Here is a 16,615-nt window from a genome sequence, read left to right as displayed (position 1 = left end):
TCAGAAGCAAACAACACAATCAAGGAACTGACTTTGGTTTCAAGTGATAACAGCTGACAGATATTAGGTATAAATATGTAAACTTTAGAGGAAAAAAGTAACTTTTAGTGATTATTCCATCAGCATGCTGATTCTGGTCTTTTCTCATCGTCCTCCTGACAATGACCCATATATTCCTTGTAGCGGATGTGGCTTACTCCCCGTAACATTTTTGCATTAAATATCAGTTTTCATTGGTTTGATGTAATATTTTAACATTCAGAAACTTTGCTGAATCTAATTTGCTGAGACACCTTCACCAGATTAAAGAGAGAGGAGTCATTATAAAATGTCAGAGTCAGAACTTTTGTTGGTCGTGTCCAGCTTTGAAGGACCCTGCAGAGACAGAGACGGTAAAACCAGCCGTTATTAATCCCAGACCAGATCTTATGAACAGAGCGATTCCTGACTGTGGGTTCACACACCGCGTCCCGGCCTCCTGCTAATATTTCAGCAGTGATTCAAAAAGCAACAACATCCATCTCTGGGGCAGCATTACCTTCCTGCTACTGTCTCATAATTTCCTGAGTGCTACAGCAGTAGAATACTAGACTTAAAGACTTTTATGACCGACAGCCTACACCAGCATGTCTCATAATTTCTTCTGCAATGCAACTCCATAAATCAACCTAATTGATCAATTAAAACTGGCTTCAGAACGAAGGATCTGATTCATTTAAACAAACCAAACAGTTCAGTTCAAGGCGTCTCTGCTTTATACACAGCAGGTCTAGCCTTTCAACAGTTAATGGAATTCAAAATTCAGTTCCTCTCATTAATGGAAAGTTTAGTGGAAGGAAAAACTGCGCTGGAGTAAAGCGAGCGCACAGCAGGAATAACTGCAGGTTTCAGATGATTGTGAAGCCCTCTGAAGAGTCTTGGGGGATATTCAAGGTGTGGACTGTAGCTGGAGTCAAGACTAAAAGTGTCACGTTCTTCGTGTTAAACTACTGCTGAACCAAAGAGGAGTCGACTTAAATTAAAAGCAACTGACTGTCCCTCAGGGGTCCAACGTCCTTGTTTTAGAACAGATGGACTGATGGACGGAGAAAACTCTGGAAATCCAAAGATTTTCCTGATCTTTCCTGGCCAGAGTGGGAATGTTTCTGAGATCCTCGCTGCAGCACGGCGTCCCATTAACTCACTACCCGCCGATAAGTGGAACTTTTAAACACGAAGCATTGCAGTGTTTTTATTTTGTTAAGTGAGTAAACATGGCAGAGGAAGGCCTAACCCACTGTGGTGTTCATTTATTAGCAGAGAGTCAGGCTGACGGTCATGCAGGCTGTGGACGACTTGGTGGGGAGCAGAGTAATTTAGGCTGAGTGGATTTCCAGGAGAGAGAGCAATTTATCAAGAAATGTAGAGAGGATAAACACACACACACATACACACTACGTTATATGATATCACACTGTGGTGTAAACTTTTAATTTCACCCGGCCCAATCCATCAGACACACATGCACGCATGCATGCAGTCGCACACATACAGCACTTCCACTCTGCTGCTTCTGCGTTCAAAATAGAAATCTTTGCTGGACACACAGATTTGCTCCAGGGAGGAGGTTTGCAAACCACCATGGCGTGATGCCTCCTTGCCCTAGTGCCATTTGACATCTGTGTGGCTGAAAAGGATTCAAAGTGGGTCAGACTGTCACATCGCTGCATCTAACAGCAGCGGATGAGACATGGACGGCTGATGGTGATGCCGCTTCCTATCTGTGTTTGCTCCCCGCTCTGACTTCTTATGTGCTCTAGCTCCATGTTTCTCCCAAACAGCCAGTTCCTCTTATTTTTACACAGGAATATCAAACTTTGGCATGAAAATCAGATTATGAAACTAAAGATTTTGCATTTTAACTTTAATAACACATTTCTGCATCTTAATGTGTTTTTCTAACCCTAAGAGTAGAGAGGACAAAACATTTCCACATTAGAAGAGCCAAATGAGAGAACTTCCTCTTCTTATTCAACTTCATGTCTAGTTTAATGCTGACTGTACAAAGAGCAACAAAGAGCTGCAGCCTTATTAAACTACAACGCTAATCTGTTAAAAAATGGCTGGTTTTATACCTGGAAATAAAAAGGAAATCTCTCATCTCTCTCTTGTGCTCTAATCAAATCCAAATCAGTTGACTAGATTAAAATGATGTTTATATTTTTGTTTTTCTACAGCACATTGGTCTCTGTGTGTTTACAGGGCTTCATAAATAAAGTTGGATTGGAAGGAATAAGAAAGTCTGATGTGAAAGTGCCAAAAAGCATTGAGGTTTGTGTGGAAATGTTGTTGAGCTCCTCTTTGAGACGCTGCTGGATTTTTATTTTATCTGGCTCTGGATGCTGCGTGGCCACCTCTGACCCAGCATCACCAGCCTTGACATCTGGGACAACGTTCAAAGGTTCAAAAGTCTCCCCTTGACTCCTCCAAACATACTTTGTGTCACTGAGGCCAAACAGCTCCATCTTTATTTTGTCTGACCATCAAACCTTCCTCTGTGAGTCATTTTGCTCGGAACGCTAGCTTCACTCCAGTCTTTGCAGGTGACGGTTTGGGTCGGACAGATGAAAACATCAGGTCAGCTACATCTACTACAAACAGTTGTGCCTACTTGGATGGGAAAGTAGAAGCTATGGGTTAAATAGGAGCCAATGGTAGCTGCTGGACTGTGGTGAAATAAAAGCAAAAAAAATGGCCACAAGCATGTCGTTTTATGCACCCAACAGTGCATAAAACAACATGCTTGCAGCCACATATTTGCAATATTATATAAGAAAAACTTCAGAGGAGAGGGACCTTTACCCATGTTTGCAAGGGCTACACACTCGGGTGTTTAAAACCATCTCTAGCTGAAACTTGGACATTGATTCAAAATAAAGAAAGCAGGCTGAGATTATTGTGAGTGAAGACCTCAACCCTAGTGAAAGTGGATGAACTGGCCTGAAAAGTCGGATCTATTCCAGCAGAACAAGCAACCTGAAACCAAGCAAAGTGGCCAAACATCAGAATGACACCAGAACCTTGCTGATATCTACTAGTAGTGCATGTTTGTATAAATTAGACCCTGATTGTATTATAGCAAATCCCTAATTAACTCAAAACTGTTCTTGCTTTTGAAAGCCACCATAGCTGTTTGTTGCCCAACTATTTCTCTAAATGAATAAACGGTTAAAACTGATGAGACATTAATGCTCCTGGCGGATGAAGATGGAAGCCTCTGACTGCGTCTGTATGTGACCCAGCAAACGTTTGCTGATTCACAGCATCTCAGTTCAGCTCTCTGAACAAAGACTTTTCAGTAATTGAAAGTTAAATAGAATAATGCTCTTTGAAAGCCCAGGTTGCTAACATGTTTATAGTCAGACTGCCTGAGGTGCAGCACAGGAAGGACTCCGGACAGGTTTGTGTTTAATCCGTACCTTTGGTGGCGCGTCGGAGCCGGGGTATTCCCTCTGATCCAGTTTGTTCCAGCGCTGCATCAGTTTGATGACCATGGGGTTGCTGAAGTCCACCAGCTGGAACCCCGTCACGTTGGCCCCTCCGTGCATGAAGCGCTCCAGGTTGATGTCTTTAAAACCCTTAAAGGGAAACGAGGGGGAAGGATTTAAACTCCCAGCGGCAGCTGAGCATCTTACAGGAAGGTCAACGAAGCAGAGACGGCTGATAATTACATAATCTACAGATGACATGATGCTATTACATTGTAAGACATTAACCACCAGCGAACAACCGCTTGCATCCACTGCACATAAGGATACAGATAGAAGACTAAAACCATGAAAGAGAGATTTAGTGAAGAAAGATGTCTCTCACCAGATTGGCCATGATGTAGTGGTATCCCTTCACATGTTTCCCAACACTGACAATCTGCAGAAAGCCAAAGCAGAGATAATCTGAGTGGATTACAGCGTATCACATGCTAATTACATCAAGTGGTGCTCGTGACGGCGGAGAGAAAGTGTGCGGACATGTGAGGGTCCGTTGGAGGGTGATACGGGACCCAAACAGGGTGATTAAAAAGGTCGGCTGAGAAATCAGCAAAAAAGTTATGAAAATTACAATTTATAAATTTCAGCTTCACTTCAGATTAAACCTAATCATCCATTCTGGAAATGCTGTATCGATAATCAAGCTGTAACTTTTAACAATATTGATCTAACAATCTATTCACCCATCTTCTTCTGCTCATTCGAGATCGGGTTATGGACTAACATCTCCAGACATCACCAGTAACGCTCTCCGGCTCAATCCAGAGGACCCCCAGGTGTTCCCAGGCTGGTTTGTGGGTGAATCATGGGGTCTCCCGTGTTAGCTCCTTCCTCCAAGCGGGAAATGACCATAAAACCTCTAACGAGAGGTGGCCAGCAGAGTCTTAGATCATCTCAGTAGACTCATTTCCATGCAGAAGAGCAGCTCTACTCTGCCAAAGCTCACATGTGGGACTACTGTAAAATATTACCTGGAAGATGTTCACACAAAACAACCCACCATGGATTAGAGAATAAGATTTTAAATTAGTCTTTGTTCTATAAAATCAACAAAGAAGCTGCTGAAGAAGTCAGAAAAGGGTCAAATAGAGGCATCTGCATGGTTCTGCTTACATTAAGTAAATAAAAGGTTGGCCGGTTTGATAGAGGGGAATCATATTTAACATTTTAAATCTGCCGGGGGTTTCTAAATGCTACAACAGTCCTGATCTCCATCCGGCAGCAGCTCAGTCACACCTGACAGAAACAGTCTGTGTCCGTGTGGCTGCTGCTTGTTTTAGTCCGTCAGACAGTAGTAATGATGCGTTTCCTGTTCTGTCACAGGCTGCGTCACTGATAGCTTTCTGAACCTCTGACTCCACATTAACGAGCAGCCGGAAGCTTGGCCCGCATCCCTCTGTGACTCACTGACTGCATTTTCTCACCAGTTTCCTCATTAATCAGATTAGGAACGCTGCTGCCTCACGGAGCAGATGAAAACTGAAGGATGAGCCTTTCAGGACCTCATTTGCACACTTACTGCATATTCTACATGTTAGCTGAGCGTTTGTAATTTTCAAGTGACACGGATGAAAACCAAAGTTCAAAGCAATGAGAGCTTAGTTGGGCAGCAGGATATCAGGAAAACATGAGATGCGATGAGGTTATGAGGTACAATAAACAAATAATTAAAGACGGATACTTCCTTCCTGCTTTGCTAACAAACACAGAGCCCAGATGGGCAGTAGCTCATTCAGGTTTATCCATCTCAACTAGGATTTATTGAAAACTATTGTTATTATCTTAAGTGACTTCACCCCCTTGCTGCATCTTGCTGTTGGAAAACATGTTCACTGCAAAAATGAAACTAAACGTAAGTAAAATATTCTTGATATTAGTGTATTTTTCCTTGATTTAAGCAGCTAAATAACACTATTTGCCAATCGAATAAGACGATTGCGCTTAAAATAAGAACAGTTCCTCTCAATCATCTTATTTCAAGTGCAGGATATCTAATGATCTATTTTTAGCGGTAAAAACACTCATTCCATTGCCGAATAGTCTTATTTAGCTGCTCAAACCAAGGAAAAACAAACAAATTAAATCAAATTTTACTTACTTTTAGATCCTTTATGCAGTGTTTATGCTGCATTAGACAGCAACGGTCACCTGAATGCATGGTACCTAAATAGTTAGCTAACATTTAATGCAGTCTAGGCACTTCTTCTTCGTATTCTTATTGAATGCGTTGATATTGCAAAGACGAAAAACCTTCGATATGTTGTGCAGCTTTAGGGCTTATAAGTATTATTATGGACACATGTTAGTGAGAGATTTCCTCTTACAAAGTGTTTTGTGGTTAATTAAATGAGTTTTGTTTTAGAAATTAATATAAATTCAGAGTTTTCTTTAAATTAAAAAGCAGGATACAGCAGAAGAACAATTTTGTCCGATTTTACTGGAGGAAAAAGGCAAAGTTCAATCTAGAATATCAACCTTGTCTTTGAGTTTTCAACAAAACCTTTTGCAACATAAAATTTTAGATCTTCTGATGAATAACCTACTGATTAGGGCTGGGCAATATATCGAGTTTTTAAAAATATTGAGATTTATATAAGATGAGACAATATTGTTTATATCAAGATGGTCTATATTTTGTTATAATTATATACATTGATGAATTGCAGTAGGTTGTTTTTCAGTTGTTTGTTAAAATAATTTACAATAAGAATCAGAATCACATCACAGTTCACATTACACATAATGAAGGCAAAAAAAACTGACAAATATGCAATGAACAAGAGTTACATATTTTTTTAGCATTCAGGAGAGTCACAGATAAAGACAGTGACGTAATACATTTTTTTTGAACAATGAGGATTTGAGAATATGTTTCTAAGTAAGGAGCAAACAGCGCATAGCTTTCCATCTTTCTTACTTAAAGATGGAAAACCTCAGCGTTTAAACAACACAAAATCAGCCTAGAGAAATCTCTTGTAAATAAGTTATATTCTGATTTCATTTTAACCTTTAAAGCACCAATTGTTATTTTGGGATTCTAACCATTTAAACGATCACTTATTCGTTTAGTGTTACTATTTTATTTAAGTTCCTGGGGATTAAGATCATGGAAGACCTTAAATGACAAGTAAACTCAGATACAGGCATAAAAAAGCCCATTAGTGACTTTTCCTCCTTAAAAAAACTAATGAAGGTCCACCTGTGGGAGTCCTTTAACGGAGCAGCGATAGAAAGTGTCTGAACACAACCTGTGTTACTGTTTTGGTTTGGGTTAAATCTGCTCAGGCTAGCTTTCCTTTACCTCCTCTGAAGCATATTTATCCATATTGGTGTTGGAATAGAACCTGCAACATTGTCAAAGACTTTGTAACCCCGCTTTCACCATCTGCTCACCCTTCTACCCTCTGGCAGACGGTACAGGCCTCTAAAGACACGCACCGCCAGACTCAGGGACAGTTTTTACCCAGCAACCATCACTGAACTGAATATTGTCTCCACCTCAGCCCAACACCTCCTAAAATTAAAATGATATAACCAGAATCCCTGAAAACAAAATGCAACAGTCATCCTATAACTGCAGTCATCCTAGCTAATACATGGAGGACATGCTGACATTGTCACATTTATGATACTCAGCAGCTTCTGTAGTAGTTATACGTGTTTAACAAAGAGGTAACTTGTAATTCATTTAGTGGACCTCTAGATGGAAACTCTTACGCTGAAGCTTTAAGATAAATTTGATCATAAGCGGCATTTCCATGATCTTTTTTAATGGGACAATTTATGTCTGTAGGAACAACAAATATGTCCGTTTTTGTATAGCTGCACAAAGATCTGCACCATCCCCCCCACAACTCTGCAGGTTTAGACGATGGATGGATACCGTATGCTATTTTGTAATGTGGTCATTAATTCTGAACTGATCCAGTTGTGATACACAACCAATGAGGCCCAAATCTGAATTCAAATCCAAGTTGTGGATTAGAAACATTTCCTGTAAAATTTGAAAGCAATAAAAAGTAGATTCCCCCCCCCCCCCCGCCTTGCACAAATCAGATCTAAACAAAAGTTATCATTATCATAGCAGATCTAACTGAGTAAAGTGCTGTGAATCTCAATAAATGAGTAAACTGACAGATGACAGAGTAGAGAGTCTCTGAGAAACTCCAGAAGCACCTTTCCCTCTGCAGAAAGATGGAGGGATGAAGGGATGAGCAGGAGAGGAGGAGGAGGAGGAGGAGGGAGGAGCACATTCTGAGTGTTCTGATGCCAGCTACCACAGCTGGAGATGGAAACAGACCTTTTCCAGGTTCAAACTTTTCTAATTACCAGACATAGCATGCTCCAAGCGCCAAACGACTGTGAGGTAAACAGCTCTTTGAAGGCATTGATCTGTCAGCGCCGCTTACAACGTTTCAATGCTTGCAGAACCATCTGAGCAGAATATGAACTGGAGACTCAAAGGTCAGCGTGGGAATCACCTCCCTGGTGGTGGAAAATAACCGAGCTAAGATCCTGGGGGACTGCCAGATACGAAGTGGTGAGGGCCAACCAACCGGACATTGTGATCATTAATAAGCAGCAGAGCTCAGCCGCTGGGATCGATGTGGCCATCCCAAACGACGGGAACGTCAGGAAAAAGGAGCGTGAGAAAGAGGAGGAATACCAAGGGCCCGGGGAAGAGGTGGGGAGAGCCTGGCAGGTGAAGGCGGTCATTGGAGCACTGGGGGCTACATGGGCCTACACTGACGCACACATCCACATGAACATAGGGAAAAATACACCCCCTCTGTGATGTGTGCGTTATACTAATAATGTTGTGCTTATGTTGCTTTTTTATGCTGAAGGTTTTTGTCTGTATTCTCCTACTGTCTACTGATAAGAGACAGTGTGAGAAACGCATTCCTCTACCCCTCGACCATCTAATGTACTCTTTTCTATATTCTGTGAAAAGGCAGCGCCTATAAATGCCAGCAGGCCTCAGTGAACCTGTCTACCCATGTTTGTCTTTCTCTTGATGAAACGTAATTTCCCCCACTTGGGAAAATAAAGCAATTCAATAGTTAGAGAAACTTCTGCGACCCTGAGCTATCTCTGTGGTTTGGTACAGATTAAGGCCTGCAGAACAATTTTTATTCATCCTGAAAAAAATCAAAAACAATTTCCTCCTTCTAAAATAGGACTTGGCCTGAAAAGTAACATTTTAAATAAACTGCAGACTCTGACGCTCGCGGTCATTCAGAGCAAACAGGTAAATGCCGACATCACGGCTACCTCACCTGTTCCAACATGTTCTGCAGCCTCTCGGCCTCCAGGTCGATGACAAACTTCTTCTCCTGCCGCCGGCCCAGGTCCTCCAGCAGCCGGCGATAGTTGGCGTCGTTGAAGTTTTCCACACAGATGGCGCTGACCTGCCAGTTGTTCTGTCCGGCTTTCTCCATGATGGCCTGCAGGATGGCGTATCCTGATGGCGTCAGACAGAGAAGAAGAAGATTCACGTTTAGTTTATTGTAGTGTAGATATTTAGAATATTGCAAAAACATGTCTGATGTTAGATCATCTTAGATTATGACAAAATATACTTCAATGTTTGACACATAAGGTGAAAGATCATATTGTCGTATATTTTTATACAGGAAAAAGCTTCAATAATGATAAAAGATGGCTGAATTGGTCTGGTTGGAGGAGCTCTTCATTTTGACAAAGCTTCTAGTCAGAGTGGCTCATGTTACCCTGAGCTACCTCTATAGTTATGCTGCTATAGGCGTAGGCTGCTGGAGGACATCAGGGTCTATTTCTCTCTCTCTGCTGAGTTCTCCTACTGCTCTCCAATCTGCATTGTTTGTTGTCATTTCAGCTTTTAACTTCTTGTTCTCTATCATTTCTCTCTTCATAGAAGGTACACCTGGTCTGGTGTTCTGTTAGCTGTGACATCATCAGTGGAGGCAGATCATCCACTATTACCATCTAACATAGAAAGTACTCCTGGGTCAATGTGAGCTTCTGTGCTTTCTGTGTCTCTGCTCTGTCTTCTCTACCATAGAAAGTACTCCTGGGTCAATGTGAGCTTCTGAGCTTTCTGTGTCTCTGCTCTGTCTTCTCTAACATAGAAAGTACTCCTGGGTCAATGTGAGCTTCTGAGCTTTCTGTGTCTCTGCTCTGTCTTCTCTAAGCCCCAGTGGGTGGAGGCAGATGAGCGTTCACACTGAGCCTGGTTCTGGTTCTGCTGGAGGTTCTCCTCCCTGTTAAAGGGGAGTTTTCCTCTCCACTGTCGCTTCATGCATGCTCAGTATGAGGGATTGCTGCAAAGCCATCAACAATGCAGACGACTGTCCACTGTGGCTCTACGCTCTTTCAGGAGGAGTGAATGCTGCTTGGAGAGACTTGATGCAACCTGCTGGGTTTCCTTAGAGAGGAAACTTTCTCACCAACCTGGAGGATCTGATGGAGTCTGACTTTGGAAAGAGTCTTGAGATGAATTGAAGCTATATAAATAAAATTGAATTGAACTGAATCATGTAAACAGAATGAGGAACAAAGTCTGGAAGTCTAAATATTTTGCCAAACTAAATTTTACTCTGCTAATAATTTTCCAATCCTGGACTCTACTTAAATACAATGTTAGTCTTTTTATGCCTCTTGAAGACCATAGAGCTGTTGCCCACAATGCAACTGAACAGAAACCCAACAGAACACGTCAGGGCGGCCGGGCTTCAACGCTCTGGAGCCGGATGTTTGAGCCTGAAGTCCACAGCTCATGTTAAAAGTTAATGATGAGTGAAGCGTCAGTAAGGACGTGTGTCCTGACACAGGGACAGACAGACAGCACCGATGGTGTCAGAAGCCTTGATTGGAGAAACTTCGGCAGCAAAGATCTTCAGGAAAGTCTGGATTTCAACTGCAGACAATTTTTCATCAAGTATTTAGCAATAAACTGTGTGTGTGTGTGTATTTAAGGCCCCAGAATACTCTGAATACATTTTCTGCTCCATAAAACATTTTTAAAAGTAAAATTTTAATATTTCAGAGCGTTTATGCCTTCTAATGGTGCCTTTTTATGCTGCCGAACAACAAGCAGGATATTGCATAGAACAAAAAGCAATAATAATGTCAGCTTGGATTTTCATTTCGTTGTTGAATTCATATTTTAAATGTTCTGTATCTAAACACATATGCAAGGATTTGAAAACTGAGCTTCATAAAACACCTCAGCACACTTTTAAATCCTCACGTTTTAGAGGCTTAACTGCAGTTTGTTTGGTTAAAATAATGCTCCATATGCAGAGAACAGCCCCTATTATTTGTCTCTTTACAGTTTCAGCTCTGTGGATGTAGCGTTTTACTGCTTAGCTTCTCCATATGTTCAAACCAAAGCAAACAGCCTGGAGTACGGCACATGTAAAGAGATGAAACATACTGCCCAATGTTTAGAATTGCTGGATTGAATACCAAACAGATTTTTTGTTGGCACCAGACTCATCGAGCAATGAGCTCCTTCCCATCTAAAAGCACACGCCTCTCATCTGCTTCCAGCCGGATCCGGGATTCTGGTCCATCTGGGGGGAAAGACCCCCCGAGTTGGAGGCAAAGCCAGACTCTGGGAAGGGTTGAGGGCCTCTTGGCTGTCAGGTTTGTGTACCAGGAAGATGTGTGTCAGAGAGGAAGCCACAGGGAGCTGTGAGGGCGGCTGTTCTCCAGCAGGAACAGATGTCCGCCTTAAACGGCCCCTCCTGGTGGCCATCACAATCTGGCAACCCGTCTCCCTTTGCTCCCAATTAGTGGTTTAACCTGTGCTCTGGCAACCTGGCTCCCTCTACACCTCCTCTATTCCCTCCTCGGCCCGGCGCTCACCATTAGAGGGTTGTTGGTGCCAAGAGGGACACACACACACACACACGTCAGAATATCCCCGGCTATCCCTACGGAGAGAAGACAGTTCATAGCATTTTGGCTTTTTTAAGCCCAAAACCCCCAAATGGGACCAAACTGTTTCCAGTTGAAAGGGAAGATAAATGAGGTTCTGTGCGGAAAACAAGAAAAACTAATTCTAAGTTTCACTGAGGGATTTTTGGAACTTTTTCAAACAGAGTATTTTATTATTTATGGCAACTGTAAGATTTCACTAAATGTAAAAGCATAAAAAAAAGGTATGTTTAGAAAACAATCAGAGTTTAAAGGTGATTTAGTCCATCGGTGGAGTTGCTTGCAGAAATCAGGCTTCACATTTTGTACAAGGGCTCCTCTGAATCTTTATTTAAAGGACTTCCAACAATTGATTTTCCATGTTTATAGGTAATGATGGCCAGGCATTTGTGTTTGCTCAATATTAGGATTACAATCAATAATATGTTCTGTTTTTAGCTTTTGTTTGGCAGCTCTGGTTACCAGAATATTTCAGTAAAAAATACAATAAAAATGTAAACCAGTTTACAGAACCACCTGTAAATGTTGCATGATAAAACTGTGGACTGCTTGTTATCTTTAAATGTATAACAGCTGCTAATATTATTATTATTATTATTATTATTATTATTATTATTATTATTATTATTATTATTATTATTATATTTTTAGGATTTTTGTGGCACTACTGGCCGTTTTTGTCGAAGGTAGGCTGACAGGAAGGGGGGATAAGAGAGAAGGCGAATTAACAATAACTGTTACTTCTCCTTCTCTCTTACATGGGACGCCTGTCCTACCTCTGCACCAGTGAACCTAATTAATTACCCTAATTATTAGGGTGCACGGGTGCAGAGGTAGGACAGGCGCTCCACGTACGGAGGCCTCAGTCCTAGGCTTGCCTGACCCAGGGTCAATTCCAGCCTGGGGTCTTTTGCCGCATGTCTTCCCCTTCCTGTCAGCCTACCTTCAACAAAAAAGGCCAGTAGTGCCACAAAAATATCCTAACAAAATAGCTGTGAAATATAAATTTAAAAATGTAAAGATAACACTCAGTCCATAGTTTAATCATGTAAAATGTAGAGGTAGTTCTGTAACCCTGCTTTTACATTTCCTGGAGAATTCTGGTATCCACAGCTGGAAAAGGTTTTCAGTAAAAACAACAAAAATTTTTAGAGTGTATTTTTAACTCACTGTAGCAATGTAGCCAACTAATAAATGAAGTTTGTTAACATTTAAATTAAAAGTATGACTTTTGACATCATCTCCAGCAGTTTTAGGCTGCTTTACTAGCTGTTGGAAATTTTAGAGCCAATTTATTTTTATTTATAGAATATTTAAGATTTAAAGCATTGGGTTTGTAAGAGGTATTTGGCCAGATGTTTGTCAGTAAATAAATGGAGACATGGGTGTGCTGCTTATCTGCAGAGTTTCCAGAACAAAACAGAAAACAATTAAACACATCATCCTGTTTAGGATGTGATCTTAATGCTTTTACAGAGACATAGATGAAACAAATCAGCCAATTTGAAATGTGTACACAAAATGATTACCCCAGTTTAATGGTCTTTTTTTTCCACATTTTAACAGCATACAATAGAAAAGGTGGTTGGTTCTAAGCAGAAAAAATGAAGGAATATTTGCAGCCAAGCTTCCAACACCCCAAAAAGCTCAAAAACAAGTCAGATGGAGAAAAGATCAGCAATGAGCTCAAGATTGAAACGCTGCTGCTTCCTGTGTGTTTCAATTCAAGATCGACCAAAAATTTTAAATATGCTAAATATGAGATTTAAATGAACAAAGAAACAGACTGTTTTACAGTTCAACAGCATGAACGGCTAAGAGAGCATAATTGCTACAGTTTGTTAGCATGCTGAGGCTAATGTTAGCTAGCATGCTAACACACACCAACAGTCCCTTTCAATACGTCCCCTGTATTTGTAATTTAAGACATTATTTTCCATCCATCCATCCATCCATCCATCCATCCATCCATCCATCCATCCATCCATCCATCCATCCATCCATCCATCCATCCATCCATCCATCCATCCATCAGATTTGGACCCATTTTCTGTTTTAAGTCATAGTTCTGCTGTGTATTCTATTGTAGATCAGTTTCATCTGATGAAAAAAGAAAGAAAAAAATGGAAATAATTTTCCTGGTTTGATGACTGCTCGCCTACTGCTTTCCCACCTCACCTGCGAAACACACAAAGACGTGAGCCACTTGAGCCACACGCTCCACTGAAATACTTTAACATCAGAAATTGTCCTTGGTGCTCTAAAGAATAAAGGTTTCACTACCTGCACAAACAAACAATCACGGCTTTTCTCTCTCAGCGTTATCACATTTTGCTTGTGGCTCCACGCTCATTACCTGCAGTCTAAGTGTCGAACTAAACCTGAATCATTCTTATTTAGATCGCTGATTAATCAACATGCAAAACTGTGCAACTAAAGCTGCTTTAGTGCCTCTGAGTGAAATTGCATTAGCAGTCAGGTTCACTGCTAAATTGAAATCATTACACTGTCCATGTCAGTAGAAAGTGCATTTATTATTGGAGTATGTGGGTTTATTTCAGCTGATATGAGAACACACCATCACATTTTTTAAAGCATGCAGTAATATTTTAAATCCCCGAACTTAACGTGAAATCATCATTAAATGACCGATGCTGTGTTCATACATTTAAAGCTCAACATGAAGGATCAATTTGTGTTTTTCACAAAGTCACAGTCGTCTGTGACCTCTGAACCCAAAGCGTATCTTGTTTAAAAGTAACCATGGTCTGTTTCCGCCTTACTGCGGCTCATTTGTGTAGCTGTAAACAAGGCAATCCCACCAGGGTTCGGACCAAAACCATTGTACCATGACCGTTTAGAGGATCTGGTCTCGGTACAATGCCAAACAAACTCTTGGCGGTTTGTTCAGATCCGATGACCACAATCACACCTGCAGTGGCTGACTAAAAGGCTCCCTCCCAACAGGTGCAGGATTTGCAGCAGCACCTCACACATCAGCAGCAGTTACCGGCTCTGTGTGCAACGCTGTGATAAGGCATCATGTCCCATCGTGCCACATGGCGTATAAAGAGCTCGGACAGGAAGTTCCAGCAGTGGCGGCTGAGGGAAGCAAAGCGTGCAAAGGGCCAGCTGATTACCAGCTGATAAATGTGTAGCCTGGAGGCTGTATGAGAAACAGCAGCCAGCTGTAATCAGCATCAGCCTCAAAGAAGCAGCCGTGGGTGGGTGCTGGCCCACTGACGCTAGTGCATGCTGTGCAGAGCCGAGCCGGACTCTAGACACTAGATGGAGACAGCTGCAACATGTGGGGAGGGAGAACATGTTGTTCTGTTTCCCCTAATCCTCCTCCTTTATCCTCAAATTCAATTTAATTGACTTTAATTCAGTCTCTTATATGTAAAAAGTTAATTCAATCAAATCATGTAAGCAGATTCAAAGTCAATTACGCACATTCCTGTTTGATCCTACTTATTAGAAAATAAGGTCCAGTTCAGTTTATCATTCAGGATGATTCAAAGTTTCCTCTCTAAGGAAACCCAGCAGGTTGCATCAAGTCTCTCCAAGCAGCATTCACTCCTCCTGAAAGAGCGTAGAGCCACAGTGGACAGTCGTCTGCATTGTTGATGGCTTTGCAGCAATCCCTCATACTGAGCATGCATGAAGCGACAGTGGAGAGGAAAACTCCCCTTTAACAGGGAGGAGAACCTCCAGCAGAACCAGAACCAGGCTCAGTGTGAACGCTCATCTGCCTCCACCCACTGGGGCTTAGAGAAGACAGAGCAGAGACACAGAAAGCACAGAAGCTCACATTGACCCAGGAGTACTTTCTATGTTAGAGAAGACAGAGCAGAGACACAGAAAGCTCAGAAGCTCACATTGACCCAGGAGTACTTTCTATGTTAGAGAAGACAGAGCAGAGACACAGAAAGCACAGAAGCTCACATTGACCCAGGAGTACTTTCTATGTTAGAGAAGACAGAGCAGAGACACAGAAAGCTCAGAAGCTCACATTGACCCAGGAGTACTTTCTATGTTAGAGAAGACAGAGCAGAGACACAGAAAGCACAGAAGCTCACATTGACCCAGGAGTACTTTCTATGTTAGAGAAGACAGAGCAGAGACATAGAAAGAGCATCATGATGCTCTGTGAAGGTCTACAGAGAGCCTTTTGCTGCTTGTGTGATGACGTTGGTGTCAGACACCTTTCTATAGGCCATTGTTGCGGCTAAATCAGGTGGTATTACTTAACATTGATGGGGGTCAGGAGTACTTTCTGAATGCGGATGGATTTCAGCTGCTTTCTTTGCTTTTTGCATCTTCTTGTTCCTGTATAATTCTGCTTTGTTGTACCATCATGTAATTTATGGACTTTACTGTGTGTGGATTATTTGTTTTGACAAAGTTGAGTTAAAAGTCAGTGTTCAACTTTATTCTCCCGACTCTCAAGGAAAGATTTAGCAGAAGATGTAGTTTTATTTTTTGCTGTCTGAAAGGCCACGCTTAGTCAGAGACAGAAATATTGTTTTATGATTGATTGCATGGTGAATTGTTGTGATGTCAGCTCACATTGTTCTCATGTTGTTGTGCAGAGTGATTAAATGCAGATTCATTCACTGCAAAGAGCTTCAATGGTTTTGACTTGTTTCAGGAACCAGTTTAGATCGTCTTGTTTTCAGCTCAGATCAGCCATAACTCTCCTTCATTCCTCTTGATCACTAAACTTTACAGTTTTTTATTATCAACTCATCTTTTATTCACAGCTATAGTTGGTAATCCTGTTCAGAAACGCTTTTTGTTATACTGAGTAAAATCATCCTTCCATCCAGACAGTAGTCAATACATTATGTATTCAGAAAAAGGAGGTAAAAAATGTTGCTCTCTGTGGGAGCTGCAGGCCTGTAAAAACTCTAACCAATATGGCAGGGATTGGTCAGAGTTCTGGTTCTGCTCTCACCCCCCTCTGTCCCTCAGGTTCTGGGTTTATCACCTTATCTACTGGTTCTCCCACATACAATCATTCTGACGTGCTCATGTAACACCAGCGTGCTCGTTCCTTGTTAGTTTCCGCTTGCTGGCTGCGCACTTCTAGTGTTTATGTATCCGGTTAGATTAGCAGCTAGCTTAGCAGTTAGCTTAACGGTTAGCCGTTCATTGTAGCTTCA

At 41.6% G+C, this 16,615-nt stretch overlaps 1 protein-coding gene across 4 annotated transcripts in view; it reads right to left on the bottom strand.

Moving 5' to 3' along the window:
- Window positions 1-16,615, bottom strand: part of gria4b (glutamate receptor, ionotropic, AMPA 4b) — a 146,424-nt gene that overhangs the window by 62,014 nt on the left and 67,795 nt on the right. For all 4 annotated transcript variants that reach the window (XM_036142710.1, XM_036142709.1, XM_036142707.1 and 1 more), the window contains exons 4-6: window positions 8,807-8,991; window positions 3,853-3,906; window positions 3,459-3,617 (exon numbers count right to left, since the gene is read on the bottom strand). In XM_036142710.1, coding sequence (XP_035998603.1) covers window positions 3,459-3,617; window positions 3,853-3,906; window positions 8,807-8,991 — 398 coding nt within the window. The remainder of the gene's footprint in view (window positions 1-3,458; window positions 3,618-3,852; window positions 3,907-8,806; window positions 8,992-16,615) is intronic.

This window comes from Fundulus heteroclitus, chromosome 11 (genome assembly GCF_011125445.2).
Source record: "Fundulus heteroclitus isolate FHET01 chromosome 11, MU-UCD_Fhet_4.1, whole genome shotgun sequence".
Lineage (NCBI taxonomy): Eukaryota > Metazoa > Chordata > Actinopteri > Cyprinodontiformes > Fundulidae > Fundulus > Fundulus heteroclitus.
Note: the sequence above shows the minus strand (reverse complement) of the source record. Positions and strands in the feature narration are given on the sequence as shown.